Source organism: Prinia subflava, chromosome Z (genome assembly GCF_021018805.1).
Source record: "Prinia subflava isolate CZ2003 ecotype Zambia chromosome Z, Cam_Psub_1.2, whole genome shotgun sequence".
NCBI classification, from domain to species: Eukaryota; Metazoa; Chordata; class Aves; order Passeriformes; family Cisticolidae; genus Prinia; species Prinia subflava.
This window is the reverse complement of record NC_086283.1, coordinates 101495150-101509709: the sequence shown is the minus strand read 5'-3', so window position 1 is coordinate 101509709 and position 14560 is coordinate 101495150. Positions and strand designations below refer to the sequence as shown.

General features: G+C 43.5%; 1 protein-coding gene across 3 annotated transcripts in view; it reads left to right on the top strand.

The window, feature by feature from the left end:
* Positions 1-242: 242 nt before the first annotated feature.
* Positions 243-14560, top strand: part of ST8SIA5 (ST8 alpha-N-acetyl-neuraminide alpha-2,8-sialyltransferase 5) — a 48638-nt gene continuing 34320 nt past the window's right edge. For all 3 annotated transcript variants that reach the window (XM_063423478.1, XM_063423476.1, XM_063423475.1), the window contains exon 1: positions 243-831. In XM_063423478.1, the coding sequence (XP_063279548.1) occupies positions 701-831 (131 nt within the window). In that variant the 5' untranslated portion in view covers positions 243-700. The remainder of the gene's footprint in view (positions 832-14560) is intronic.

The following is a 14560-nucleotide window of genomic DNA, read 5'->3' as shown; positions in this document are numbered from 1 at the left end:
CCCGGCACGGACGGCGCGCTGCTGCACAGACTGCAGCTTTCCTGCTAGCCCGACCACACTGCTGCTGCTGCTGCGCTTCTTTTCCCCGTTTGTTTGGGCTTTTTTTTTTCCCCCTGCAGGGTTCTGAATGAAATCCTCATGATTGTTGCACGCTCGTTCAATAATAGCACGCCCCAGTCACGTCTCCTTGCGAGCACATTTGGTCGGAACCACTGAGCAGAAGCAGAGAAGAGCTGACGACTATGAGCTTCCAACGCAGGTTGCCGGAGCCCCGTGTTTGCCATTGGCTGCAGTGCTCTGGTTCGTGTGCAGCTTCCCCCATCTGGAATATGAAAATGGGACTGAAGTAGATAATTGCTAGCAGCGGGTTTTCAAGAGAGGCTTAGAGGGAACAGAATGCCTCTCACACAGCAGCGCAGGCTGCCTGCGCTGAGAGAGCTCTGAGAGACGATTTTAGATGTTACCCACGTCCGAATCTCCTGGAAACTTTGCCATGGAAGCAAGCCACTGCACACAGTCCTGGAGCTAACATCCACAAGGGGCAAGGAAGGGGCAGCAGGGCCAAACAATGGGATACCTTGTCCTTGGATTGCTCACAGAAAAGCCAGCAGACACTCCCCTCTGCCCTCCAGCAAAAAGGGCATGAAGGTGGCGATGAACTGAATTTCACCTGGTGAAGCTTCAGTGGCTTTTCGGAAGGATGGGATACACTGACCCTTCATCAAGCCGGGATCTGCTGGGAAACAGAACTTTGTTCTTCATCTTCATCTGCGCCTTTGCCGTGGTCACCTTGCTGCAGCAGATCCTCTACGGGAGAAACTATCTCAAGAGGTAAGGGGGGATAGGAAAAGTTGTCTGATCGGGCTGAGAGGGGATGGAGCTCCAGGCAAACCATTACAGCAGTTCAAACCACTTCTCAGTGTTTTGATGACAATAATAACATCTTGTCAGTCTGGGAAGGTGCATCCAGCAGCTGTAATGTCTGTTAATGACTGTGAATGCAGGAGAAGGTTAGGCAAAATATAACGTTTTGTGAGTCTCCTGGGTTATTGTTTTAATCCTCATATGTGGCAAAAATATAGGTTTGTATTCAACTTAAACAGGCTTGTGCCACCTGAGCATTTGCCCCTGATCAGACCCTGCCTTACAAGGCTTCCCACTCTGTGTAAGTTCAGGCTGAAATGGCTCAGGAGGCTGCACTGAGGTAGTATGTTCATTGCAGAAACTTCAATGTCTTTAGAAACAAACATGCAGATGCAGTTCCTAAAATCAATGTTAGTGTTCCAGATAACCAAGAGAGCACTTTATATTTGCACTGCTGTGTTCTTATGAATTGCTGCTGAGACTGCTTCGCTGTAGAGCTCATCAGTCTTTGATCTGAAAATGCTCTTTTCACAGCAAACACTGATGGGGCTCTATAAATGCTTAACCTTGACCCATGCAGAGTTGATTTTACTTATACCTGGTTTGAGAAGTTACAGCTTGTGTGGTTTTATGAAGATGAATGTTTCCCTTACACGCTTTGAGGTAAGTGTTTCAGTTGTGTAGGCAGCTGCTGTGGAATTTTTTACTGGAATTAAGCTGCATTCTGCCAGGAGAGATCAATGGTTTGGTTCTTGCCTTGCTTGCAACTCATGTAGTTGTTTGCCTTGTGCCAAGAGCAAGCAAAATGCTGGCAAATCAGCAAACATTTCTCTCTGGGAGGGAAAAGCCAGCATGATATTAATATATTTAGACAGGGGTGTTGTTTATCCACAGAGCAATTTGTGTGCCTTGTGTAGCACAAGGCTGTGTGGGGGACTCTGATTTTTGGGCACCTCAGCTCGAGAAAGATGTGACTTCCTCAGCTGGAAGAAGCAAGAATCAGCAGAAGTGTAGAAAACATGGGTTTTTTGGCTTGGAGAAAACTGAGGCGGGGGGAAAGGATAACTGACTTGAAATACCCAAATTAAATCTTAGAAAAAGGAAGCAATAAATACATCTCTCTAAACACTCACACAGTGATAAAATGTAGCAGGAAAGATTTGGATTTAACCATGATGGGGAACTTTTAAAGAAAATTACAGAAAGTTACATGAGGAGGAATAAAATCTCAATATTTGGGGGGCTTCAGGAACCTGGTAGGTAGACAAGGGTAGCACTAAGATTCCTCAGTGTTAAGAACATGACTTTATGGACAGGTCAAGGTCTTATCTTGCCTCATTTTTTCAGTTTTTCCCATTTGTCCTGGAGGCCTGGCAGCCCTACCAATCCTTGCTTTTCCAAGTCAAAATGACTGCAACAGGATTAGCAAGTGGAAAAATAAATCCCAAGTACAGACTGAAAAGAAAAATGACAGAGTAAAGATAAAATTATGAGAAGATACAACCAAAAACTTCCACTGAGTGATCTCTGTGGCCTGCTTCTGTCCTGCCTTATACCTTGGGAGCCTCTCCTGTCATCACCAGGGAATGAAAAAAGTCTGATGTCCAAATCCCAGGATTGCAATGGTTCTGAGCCCTCTGCCATCAAAGACTCTCAAGTAGGGAGATGACTGTATATTTTATGACCACATATAAGACTTGGACTGGAAAACACCACTGTTTGGTGGGTTTTGTTTGTTTGTTTGTTTTTTTTAACTCCATCTTGAAATGATTTGTTTCTTTTATTTTCTCTTTTTTTTTTTTTTTTTTTTTAATTAATCATGTGAAAATAATGTCATAGAAGGTTCCCCTAATCCAGTACAAGAAAAAAACAAAAAATCCCATCAGCTCCTTTCTCCTGGGAATTGGCAGTTCCCATCTCCCATGGAAATAAAAATGCAGGATGTGGCTATAAGTTTTTGCTGGCAGGTGATTTAAGCAGCAGCCTGTGTTGTTACCACTACATTATTATGAAGGTACTTTTTTTTTTCTTTTTCCCAGCTTTCCTTTCCCCCCTCACTCTGAATGCCCTGCAGCACCTTCTGGTGAGCATTCCAGGGCAGTGTGATCGCCAGTGAGCTCCGTGCAGGGGCAGCTGTAGCCTTTAATTACTCTCGCATTTCACAAGCCTCCGGTGTTAAGCCCCCTGCTAGAAGCTGATTCCGGCTGTGAGGCTCCTCGAACATGTTATAACCTGTACCTGGTGGTTTTGGAGAGGCTCCTTGGAGAGGGCAAGTGGGGTATTTACAGCCCTGGTGCCACTTGCCAAGCTGGAGCTGGGCCCCCAGCCCTTCACTCACTCGGATTCCACGTGCAGCTTTTTTGTGATTGCATCCCAGCACCTGCAGTAACAGAGGGCCTCTTCCCAAGGCAGCAGGAGGAAATTCTCCCGTGTGTTTGGAGAAACCTGAAAATTGCCCTAAAGTGCTGTTGCAGTAAATGTGCACGCTTTTAAGTCTAAATATAACACCGGGGTGGCTCTTTTCTCTGGTGGAAACGGGTAAAGGCCAGCAAGGGGGGAAATGTGACCTGAAACAAGCACAATGCAGGTGACAGCATGGACTCAGGAGTGGTGCCAAAGGGCAGAGAGGAGAAAGGTGCTGTTTTCTGGGAGTGTGGCTGTAAGCTGTGCCATGCCACTTGCCCTTACAAGCATAAAATGGGCTGGTTTGGTGGCTACGAAATCCCACCCGAGGCTGTCCGTGGAGGATGCTCAGGTCCTGCCCATAGCCATGCTCCCAGAGCATCTCTGGGGGTGTCAGGACTGTGGACAGGAAAGGATACCCCAGGAAATAAACTCCACTCAGTGAAATTTGATAAGGACCCCAGCCTCTGGTCAAAGTTCTCTCTTTCCGCTTAGGGGATGTTAATGGGCTCCTGGCGTTGCTGGAAGAAGGGGACAGTGCACAGATCAAATTTCTAGGCATTCACACATTTTTCACCCACTGTGTAATGTTCTCCACTACTTCCTTTGGAGTTTTATACAGTTTCACTGGGAAGCAGAATCATGTCCACCTTTTTTTTTTTTGCCCTTTTTCAGTTTTCTCCCAGGTGGGATTGATGGGGGGGCTCTCACCAAGGCCAGTGCCTCAATCCTGTAGTTCCAGCTGAAATCCTAACAAGAGAGTCAAACTGCAGACTGGAGAAACTACGTTGGGAAGCTCTGGCCTGTGTAGCTTCTGATGCCGAGTAACAAGGATGATGAAATGAGATATAATTAAGGGACTAAAAACCGATCTCTGGGGTAATTATTTTTATTTTAGGATTAATGTGATGATTAAAAATCCACCGCATTGATCTGCTAAAGTAGGTTAAATGCTGTGGACTTCTGCTTAAATCCAGAGCTGCTACTTGCTTTTGTATTGACTCATCTTTCCAATGCTCGCCTTTCAGCTGAATTTTCTTTTGAATCAGATGCTCAGCTGAGGGCTGGCCTTTTTTTGTCAGCTCTTGTTTGGCCAGCAGGGAATAATCCTGGATTACATCAGGAAACTGCCACTACAGTAAAAAAAATGTTGAAATCTGTCTTCATCTCCCAACCTGTAGCATGGGAGAGATCAATAGGACAGTCCTTCCCTTTGGCAAGGGAAAAATATCACAGCAATACTTTGCTATATACCAATATTCTGTTGGCAGGAAATTCACCAAATTCTGGGTGTTTTAACAGACTGACTTCTGCACAGGGAAAGTGTCAGCTGAAGAAGAGAATCTGCACCTTTCAACCCCCTTTTTTTTCAGCTGGATGAGGAGAACACATTTCCAAAACTATTAAAGACTCTAAACAAATATTACCCCAGGGCCTACCAGAGGGTAAATGAAAGATCTCACAGCAAGAGTCAGCAAATATTTCCATGCAGGCAGCCTGCATTATTTGAAAGCTTTGTATCTTCTAAATGAGAATAAAACAGCACTCTTATGTATGTGGGCCCTTTTACTAATATCAGAACCTCAAGACTTGAGGCAAACCCACCACTTCTGAATATCTTAGGCAGCCTTTCAACAGCTGCAAATCAATTTCCAGGAACCCTTACTTCTTTCCTTGCCATATAAGATTATTTGTGATCACTTTCTGCACTGCATGGACTAAAGGAATAAACCCAGAGAAAATAAAGCTGAACTACACATTTGAGAGATTATTTAGTCTGCACCCTAAAATCATGTCATTCTTACAGCAGGGACAGCAGAAATTGCAATGGGGACATGGAGGCTACATGTGACCCAAGTTGTATTTTGTCTTAAAATGGGTTTTTTGTCCTAACTACAGCCAGCTCAGGCCAGTTGAGAGCTCCAGCCCCATCCCTGGCACATGCTCCTCTGGCCAGCTTGTAACACCCTGTGAAAGTATTAACCATAACCTAACACCATCTATTTCTGTGTTAAAACTCTCCTTCCATTTAAATACCTTCCCCAAGTGGCACAATCTGAAGGTCACCTAGTGAGTCATCTCTCTCTGGTCACAGAGCTCTGTGCTCCCAGTTCTAACCAGAGGGAATTACTACCCCACAGAAATTACATGTATCCTGTGAGTCATCTGGATGAATCCCTGACAAGGCACTGGGCAGGTCTTGGGGTTGGGAGGTTTTCTTCAGAGAGGACTGCTTGAAACTTCAGAACAAGGCAAATTCTTCATGCAATACAGAACACCAAAAAATTGTGGGTTTGTGGGATATGGCCATCACCTAAAAGTGGCCAGATCTAGTCGAGCAGAGCAGGTGAGGCTGAGACTCCAGCCATGCTGTTCCTGCTACAGAGCATTCCCAAGACCATTTCATGGGGTGCAGGCATCCCTGTTGGCAGTAGGGTGGAGGGGGCAGAACCAACAGGGAGCTGAAAGATTAATTCAGCTATTTCCAAGTCATAGGTTCACAGAATCACTGAATGGTTTGTTTGGAAGGGACCTTAAAGCTCATCCAGTCGCACTCCCTGCCATGGGCAGAGACACCTTCCACTGTCCCAGAGTGATCCAAGACCCATCCAACCTGGCCTTGGGCACTGCCAGGGATCCAGGGGCAGCCACAGCTGCTCTGGGGAATCTGTGCCACCACTCTCACAGGGAACAATTTGTCTTAGCATCTACCCTAAACTTACCCTTTGTCAGTTTGAGGCCATTGTCCCTTGTCCTGTCACTCCAGGCCCTTGTAAATAGTCTCCCTCCATCTTGCTTGTTTCCTCCCTTTGCAAGCTGAAAGGCCACAATTAGGCCGCCCCAAACCTTCTCTTTTCCAAGCTGAACAATCCCAATTTTCAGCCTTTTCTCACAATAGAGCTGCTCCACCCCTCTGGTCATCCTGGTGGCTTCTTCTGGACTGATGTTCCTCCATCCAGAGGCTGGATGCAGTCACCCCATCCCACTGAGCATCCCATTCCCCTTCTCACTGCTGCTCTTGGTTCCTTTAGGCAATTCTCCTGAATCCAAAAATTTTTCCTTCTTCTACTTAAAGTTTTGGGGATTTTTAATTTGCTTTTAAAGGAGAGCATCAAGTGGAAATTTTACTACTAGAGTGTTAGGAAATGTTATTTCCTCTCTTGTGCCCCATGGCCCTGATGCAGAAAACCAGGTTTATATCCCTGCTTCCTCTATGCTGTGTTTCTAGCACTGTTTTGTTTCACCTCTGCTGTTGAGATGGCAAAACCACCTGCTGCTCTGGTCTGTGGATTGCCAATTTTTTCTCCACTCTTCAGATGACAGTAAATTAAGGTAATGAGCATCCGTTATTTCAGTGTTTTAAATGTGCCAATTGCATTATCCCAAGCATGTCACTCCCTGGTGTTTTACACCACTGTCCTTCCTGACCTCAGATCAGGAGAAATATGTCAGTACAGAGTGGCCTTCAGACACTTTTCCCTTTTATTGTGGCTGTGTCCACCCAGCAGCTCCTAGACCAGCATCCACAGGACCACCCTGTGGCTGGTTTGAATCATGTTGGGCTGTAGGAGCTCTCCAGAAACTGTTTGCCCTGGAGCAGGGAATTATAGGTGTCCTGCTTACCAGCCAAAAAGTGACCATTGTCCTTACTGACTAATACAGAGACAATTAAATCCTACCTCTAATTCACCTAGTACCCAGTAGCAGTTTCCTTCAGTCTAACTTCGTTGTGTGAAGATCTAGGCTTGCTTCTGTCTGTGCAAACAATTCTTCTTGTGCATTTGGCTGAATATCTGGATTAAATCCTCATTTTGCATGAATCTGTGCCTTTAGTATGACAAAATAATGGTTGAGTTTTGCCAATGCCCAGCATTCAACATCTTTTCCATACAGTGTGAGTTAACTGCTGTGATATTTCTTTTAGAGAAAAATGCCATCAACTTGTTTTATGACGTTTTGAAAATAATTAACTGCTTGGCCTCGATGTGTGTGGGCATGTACAGAGTTCAGTCTTTCCTCCATTTGTGAAAAGCCAGGCCCAGAGCCCTGTGTTCCCATTTTGGGTTGTGCTCCACCCATGTTCCCAACAGCCCCAGCTGTGATGGATCACACCCTTGACCACTGACCTCTGTGGCCAGTGTTGATGACCTGGTAACTTGATCTTTTATTTTTGACCAAGCTGGAGTTTTCTGATCATTCTTGCACTTGCTGGGTTTGGTTCAGGCATAATCACTGCGCAAAGCTTTGTGTTTTCTTACTTCCACTGTGCTTCATTCTTACCCTTGATTGCTTTTTCATTTCATTTCTCAATTTTTAATTCAAGTGTATTCATTGCTCAGCAGTCCATGTCTCCCTCAGGCAAACCGTGGACTTAACCTCTCATTTCTTTGAGGCATGCTTTCCCTCTGTTTCTTGCATTCATTTTGCTTTTCCATTAGCCCTGCAGATAGTTGCTGTCCTTCCACGTCCTTTTTATTTAGTTGGGTTTATGCTTTAGTTCTCAGGGTGAAAGCCTTGAAAGCAGCCTCTGTCACTGGTTTGGCATTTTCTATCAGAACAAATACAGCCAAAGCTGGGCTTTTGACAGTCCTAACTGAGCATCTTAGGCTGTAAATATTTTGGAGGGGTTGCATAAGTGGCAGGAGAAGACTGTGCCTTCCACTTCTGTGATGGAGAGAGGGAACGCATGCCAGTCCTGTGCCTGGCACTGGGTACACACTCACTGGCTGTGAATGCATTTTGCTCCCTGTGTTCAGCATGAGCCCTCAGGGCAGTGCAGGGACACTTCACCTGATGCTGATTATATTAGTACTGGAAGCCTGAGATGCAGTGCAATTATTTTAGTCAGATCTCCTGTGGTGTGGTGAGATTTGGAACCCATGCTGCATCAGGCATCTACCATTTCAAACGTCAGAATTTGCTGGTATATTAAAACATTTGGGATTTCCTGTGAGTCTCCATGCTCAGGGCTTTCTATTATTATTACTATTATTTCTTCTCTTTCTCTTTTTTCTCCTTACTTTTTCTTTTTTTTTCTTTTCTTGAAAACCACCTGTCTCACTATCATTTAATTCTGTTGGTTTTGTGCTGCCACTCAGTATTACAAATAATGACATTCAATTATGAATAATTATAATTAATTATAATTGTGAATAATTATTACCAATAGGATTGATAAAGATTATCAATTACTCCTTAGATGTTTATCTTCCAGTCACAGATGAGAAAAGTTAAGATTGTAATGGTTTGGAAGGTATCTTTTTATGTGTTGGATGTCCTGGTCAACATGAAATCCAGTTTAAGCCAACTATTGAATGTGTTTTATCCTTCCTGGGAAGTGATTTTAGGCCACGTTTTTTCAGATATTGCTTGTGAATATCTGATGCAAGATTTAACCCAAATGTGAAATGTGCTACATGAAACAAAACCCCTTTTCTGTGTAATAATGGTTATAATCCAGAAGCTTCCCACCTATGTTTCCAATTTTGCTTTTTGCACTAGTCAAAATATACTCCTCCACCCTTTTAATACTATTAGTTCCCTCTAACACAGAGAGCCAAACTTGTCCCTAGTATAATTCTGTAAGGCCAAGAGTGTAGTGAAACAAGACATGCTCCTTTCCCACATCCTCCAGCCATATTTGGTTTTTCATGGGGCCCATACTATTCAATTTCTTTCTTTTGCTGTGAATATACCATTCCTGCTCTTCCATTTATTTTCATACAATTTTCAAAACCTTTTAATAATCTTGTCCCTGTGAGATGGCAAGTGATCAGGTAAGTAATTACACACTGTCAGTCAATTTGCAAAGCTGTAGGTCACTGAGACAAAGATTGATCTCTATTAATGCAGCGAGCAGAAGTATGTATCTACTTGTATCAGGACTAAAACTTGCATTTTGCTAATTTCTCCAGAGAAGTAAATATTTCTCTAAGCTTGGCTGGTCAGATTCAATGCTGCTGCTTCCACTGGAAAAAATGAAATTTTTAAATGAACTCACATAAGAAGGGGAGCATCTTGCTGAAGTACTTGAGTTGACCCCAGGAATTTTTTATTTATTTGTGCCCTGCCTGGCAGGGTTATGGTCCTGGATTCTGGACTGAAAGAGAACAGCACACACATGATATTTTCCTGGCATTACATAGCACAGGTGAATTGGACTTGAACTGCAACAGGCAGATTTATGTTTCTTTCTTTCTTTCCCCTGTGCTGCATCTTTTATCTTGTTGTGCCTCATGTACTTATTTCAAAACAGATTGGGGTTTTTACAGTTATATTTAACTATTCAAGTAAGCATTTGCCTTGTTCTTGTCATCTGGCTTCATTTTTATTCAGAACTAAGTCTAGCCCTTTTGTCAGGAAAGAGGTTTTGGACACAGGCTGGTCTGAGCACTGCTAGGGTGGGTTTGATCTCAGTGTCTCACTGTTCTCTCTGGTAACTTTAGTCCTTTACTCCTTTTAGCCCCCTCTGATGTCTTTTCAAGTGCAGTGCAAATAAACTTGCTTTTTCTGGCCTGTACAGAATGGAAAGGGATCCTTGTTTTTGCTCCACAACTCCTCTTACTGCTGTCCCTGCAGGCTGCTGTGCTTCTCTTCCCTTGTGCAGCAGTCTGTCACACTGGAGATTTCTGATATTCCCCTCACCCAAGCTTCTCTCACTCCCTGATCCATTTTAGTGAGTCTCTCCAATCACTCTCATCTGCAGGTCACTCATGCATACCACGGTTTTCGTTTTATTTTCCGTACACCCTGTGGACACAGTGAGTCATAGTTTCCTTATTTTGCGGAAAGAAGGAACTGGATCTCTGTCAAGATTAACCATCTGACTTTCCAACAGCTCTGTGACATCCCTGTTTAATAGGCTAGGGGCATCACTTTCAGTTTTTAAAGAGAGAAGAGCGATCATTTAACACTAAATCTTCAGTTCCTCCTCCTGAAGGGCACAAGAATTACAAAACAGGGAAACTGAGGTACAGTGAAAGTGATTTTCCAGTGATTTTAGGCCTGGAATGCTGGTCATCAGGACAGGGACTGGATATGGCTTCTATATCTGAGTACTCTGTAAGAGGGAAGTGCAGCACCATGACCAGGCCTGCAGAAACAGGATTATAAAGTTACTAATGATATATATGGAATTAACAAATATACTATCTGTTTATAACTTCAACAGGAGCCAGAGTCACAAAACTTGTCACCTTCTAATGGCCTCTTTGTTAGGGAGAGTGCATATGGAGAAGGGATATGAGAACTGCTGGAAAGCAAGAGGAGAAGTGAAAACAAATAGTAGAGGGACTTCACAAAGACAATTAAATAATTTGCCTTGTTCTTGGGGACATCCATATCTTCCCTCCCTTCCTCTGCTTCTCCTTTCTTGCCCATCTGTGTAGGCCAGCAAGCTGAGTCAGGTTTTGGCTTAGCTTAACCATTATAAAATAACATTAATTTCTGCCTGGCTTTGCTTGGCTTTGGATTTATCCTGCCTGTGGTAGATGCCAAATGAGGGTAGTGGCAGCTGTCACGTTTTAAAGATGAGTGGAAATCACCTGCTGCTTGGGATTAAATGGGATGGACTGGTTGTGTTTGGGGGATAGATTGTGTGTGGAGTGGCAAGTGATGCCCCTGCTGCCACTCAGAGGTGCTGATGGCACTCAGCCACCTGCACCAACATGGGAAGCACATGGGAAGCACATGGATCTCTCCTGAACAAGTTCCTGTGTTGTAATCACAGTCCCAGTCCAGGGCCATGAGCAAGGGGGTCTGCAATACTTCCCCCAGGGCTCCCAAGTGTCACCCACCAGACAATCAGGGTAGGAAATTAAAATTCCACGTGCCACTGCAAGAGATGAGTTTATTAACAGAAACAGAAGGTAAATTTAACTCAGAGGCTCAGCAGAGGTGAGACACTTACAAACAAGAGGTTCTCAGGGGAGGGTACAGACACAATGACCTGTGGGGACACAAGGGGCAGGGAGCAACCTGAACCCAAAGTGGGAGTGACTAGCACAGAGTAAGATTGACAGGGGGGATAGGAGGAACAATAAATGGATTCAAGGGATGAGTGAGCTCAGCACAAAGGAAAGTGGCTGGGACCAAACCAGCCACACAAGGTGGGGTGGGGTACAGAACAAAGCATTTGAGGGACTAAAACTGTGAAAAAACTCATCACCATAATTCCACCTTTTTTGTTTATCTCGAAAGAAAGTGAGAGTTTTGGGAGATAGCTTATGATAACAATGTTAAACATAAACTAATAGCTCTAATTGAACCTGTGACACTAAATACTCTCTTAAAAGGTAGATTGACAGTGCTTCTTCAAGACACCTAACTAAACAGGGAAACATGAGCAAACGTATGGCCAACCCCCTTGTCCTGAAAGTTTGTTGATGTAATTTGAGTTTTTTTCATCTTTTAAGTCCTTTATTTGCTCCCCTACCTTCTGGATGTTCACATGGATAGACATTGAGTGTGAGCAAAGGTTGAAGTCTCATCTTCTCAAAGTCCTGGTAGCTGTGTCCGAGGGCAGACAGTCAAGGTCCATTTTTGCTTGCATTTGGCAGTGTTGCCTGCTTGATATTAGCATTTGTGACCATCTTACTCAGTGTCCAGGATGTAGCATTGGTTTGCCTGCTCAGCTAGCATTTTAAATTCTATTAGCATCTTCTAAGTTTTTGCAACAGTAACCCCAAAGGCCAATGCAGAGCCTACTATTTTCCTTTTTTCTACCCCAAAGGTCGATTTTGTTTTCGCAATCAAATTTAAATTGATGGACAAATCTCATGAGCGTAATATTTTAGTCACGAATTATGGTAATGCCAGGTGCTAGCATAGCAGGCTTCCCCAAGCTACCTGGTGTTTCAGCCATGGAACTATTTATTTGCTGGTGGGGAGCAAGTTTTTGTAGAGATTGCATGGGGTGAATAGGGTTCCCTCAGAGGTAATTTTTCAGAAAAACCTGTAAATGAAATACATCTACAAGAAATAATTTAAATTGTGATAGGCTGCAAGATAGAAAATAACAGGGAATTTTGGAAACTGAAAATATCCTTCTTTTAGAAGTCACTCTCTGTATAAAACCATTACTATTGTCCTCTAGTGGGGCCCTTCGCAAGGAGGTATGCAGAGTGTGTTATATATAAAACTTACCTTTCAAAATAATAGGAAAAAAGAAAATTGAAACTATTTGTGTCACTTTTACATATTTACCAATTCGGTAAAAAACCATACACAATAATATTAACAGAGGAATTTTGATTTTGTCAATTATTAATATTTCTTAACTGTTTCCTATGAAATGCATCTGAACTCCTGGGATCACAGGAAGAAATGAAAAGAACTGATTGCCAATTTTCTTCAATGCAAAATACTTCAGGTGGCCTCCATTTTCTGGATGTAAATTCGAAAAATAGAGAGGTGGACTTGCCTACCTTTTCTATCTGCTTCTGCTTGGAATCTCTTACCAATTTTGCTTTCAATTGACTTCTCATGATGATTCCCATCTTTTTAGACAAATTCAAACTAATTTACAAGGTCAGGCCTCAAAAAAACATACATAGATTAAAATGAGACATTAAGATATATTGATGACCCAGAGTGTAAAATGTTCGGAATACACCAGCATATTTCAACTCACACACTAATAACTATTTACATATGTGTCTATTGACTTTAAAGGTAGAAGGGAAAATATAAAGAAATGTCAACAGCATTTGGCAGCTCTCTTTACAGGAACCCAAACCCTTCTGCCACTCATCAGCTATTATCATTTATGGCACCAAAGGCACTCTTGGGGCTTTTACTGGAGCTCAGAAAGGAGGCTTTCTAGCAAACCTTTTTACATCTCAGAGAACTAGTCCCTTTTCATCTAGGGGATGCATCCTCTCCCACAGGGTATGTCCTGCAGGGTAAAGGAGGCATGATGGGGTCCCCAGGGATTTGCACATTCCAGGGAGACATGGCTCTTACTCCCTTTTTAGCTGAGGGAGCAGACATAGAGGAAGGAGGGGCACCCAAGGGATGAGGAGTTGGATTATAGAAGGGGTTGGGCAAGGGGGAGGAGACAGGGAAAAAGAGATTGTGGGAAGGAGAAGCACATGGTGAGGCCACACGGCGTGGCTGCTGCCATTTTATGCCCTCAGGAGACCATTTGGGAGCAAAGGACCACGAGGCTTTTTCCTCCCCACCAGGGCTAAAACGCCTGCTTCTCCACCCAAACTCTTTCTGCACCCCGCAAAGCCCCATTCTACCTGGGTAAAAGAAAAGTTCCACACTTTCCCTTACCATCCCAAAAACTGGGGTGGTGAAAAGAACGGTCTCCTGTTCTGAATTCTAGCTCCTGGGCCCCTCACCCCTGCTTCCATTATGTGGGACCTGAAAGGAGGAGTGAGGGAACCGGGACTTGGAAGAGGGTAAGTGGAGCTGCACAAACAAAAAATAACACTAATACTATTAAATACTTAAAATCAGCAGTATAGAACATATGGTAAACCATAACTATAATAACAACTTAGGTAAACTTACCAAAGTTAACAAAACATTGAAATAAATACAATTCACGTAAGACACATTTAAACTTCAGACATTTTTAAACCAAGAAAAGGGAATCTAAAGCAGTCCAAGCAATCTGCAGCGTTGCCCCTTTTGACCAGCTTGAAATGAAGCAATGATGGTTCCTTTTCTTTTTTCTAATCACATCTTTAAGTTTTGGATGAAAAATAGTTATGTCCATTCTTGCAATTGGGGATCGAAGAGGTGGATGTTTTACCCAAACACCAAACGGCTGTAGAGATATCAATGGGAGGACCTCCTCCTGTTGGAATGGCACAAAACAACAACACACAGGCAGGAGGTCTGCAGTGCAGAGCTGCTCCCCAAAAAGAGGCAGAGCCTGTTTATTTTTTCCATTTTTATACATTTGTGGGTCTGGTTGTGGATTGGCTTCTGGGGTTACTACCCCTTCACCCCACTGGCCACACCAGCTGTCAACCAACACCATTTTCAGGCTAGAAATATGTAGACAAAGGACAGTGAACGAAAACAAGAAAGGTTGTTTATGTTCCAAAGTGTGAGAAAGTGAAAAACTGACCATTATTATTGTACAGAAACTAAGGAACTGGCTCCATCTTATGAACAAGTAGATGGCTTTTAAAAAAAGTCAGAAAACCCAGGGCATCATCCTCCCAGAAGGACTTGGAATCCTACCCAGATGACAAGGTATTTAGTGTCTGTGTAGGGAGACAGAGAGGGATAGGGAAGGGGACACAGAGGGGACACACCTTTGTGGGGAGAGCTCAAA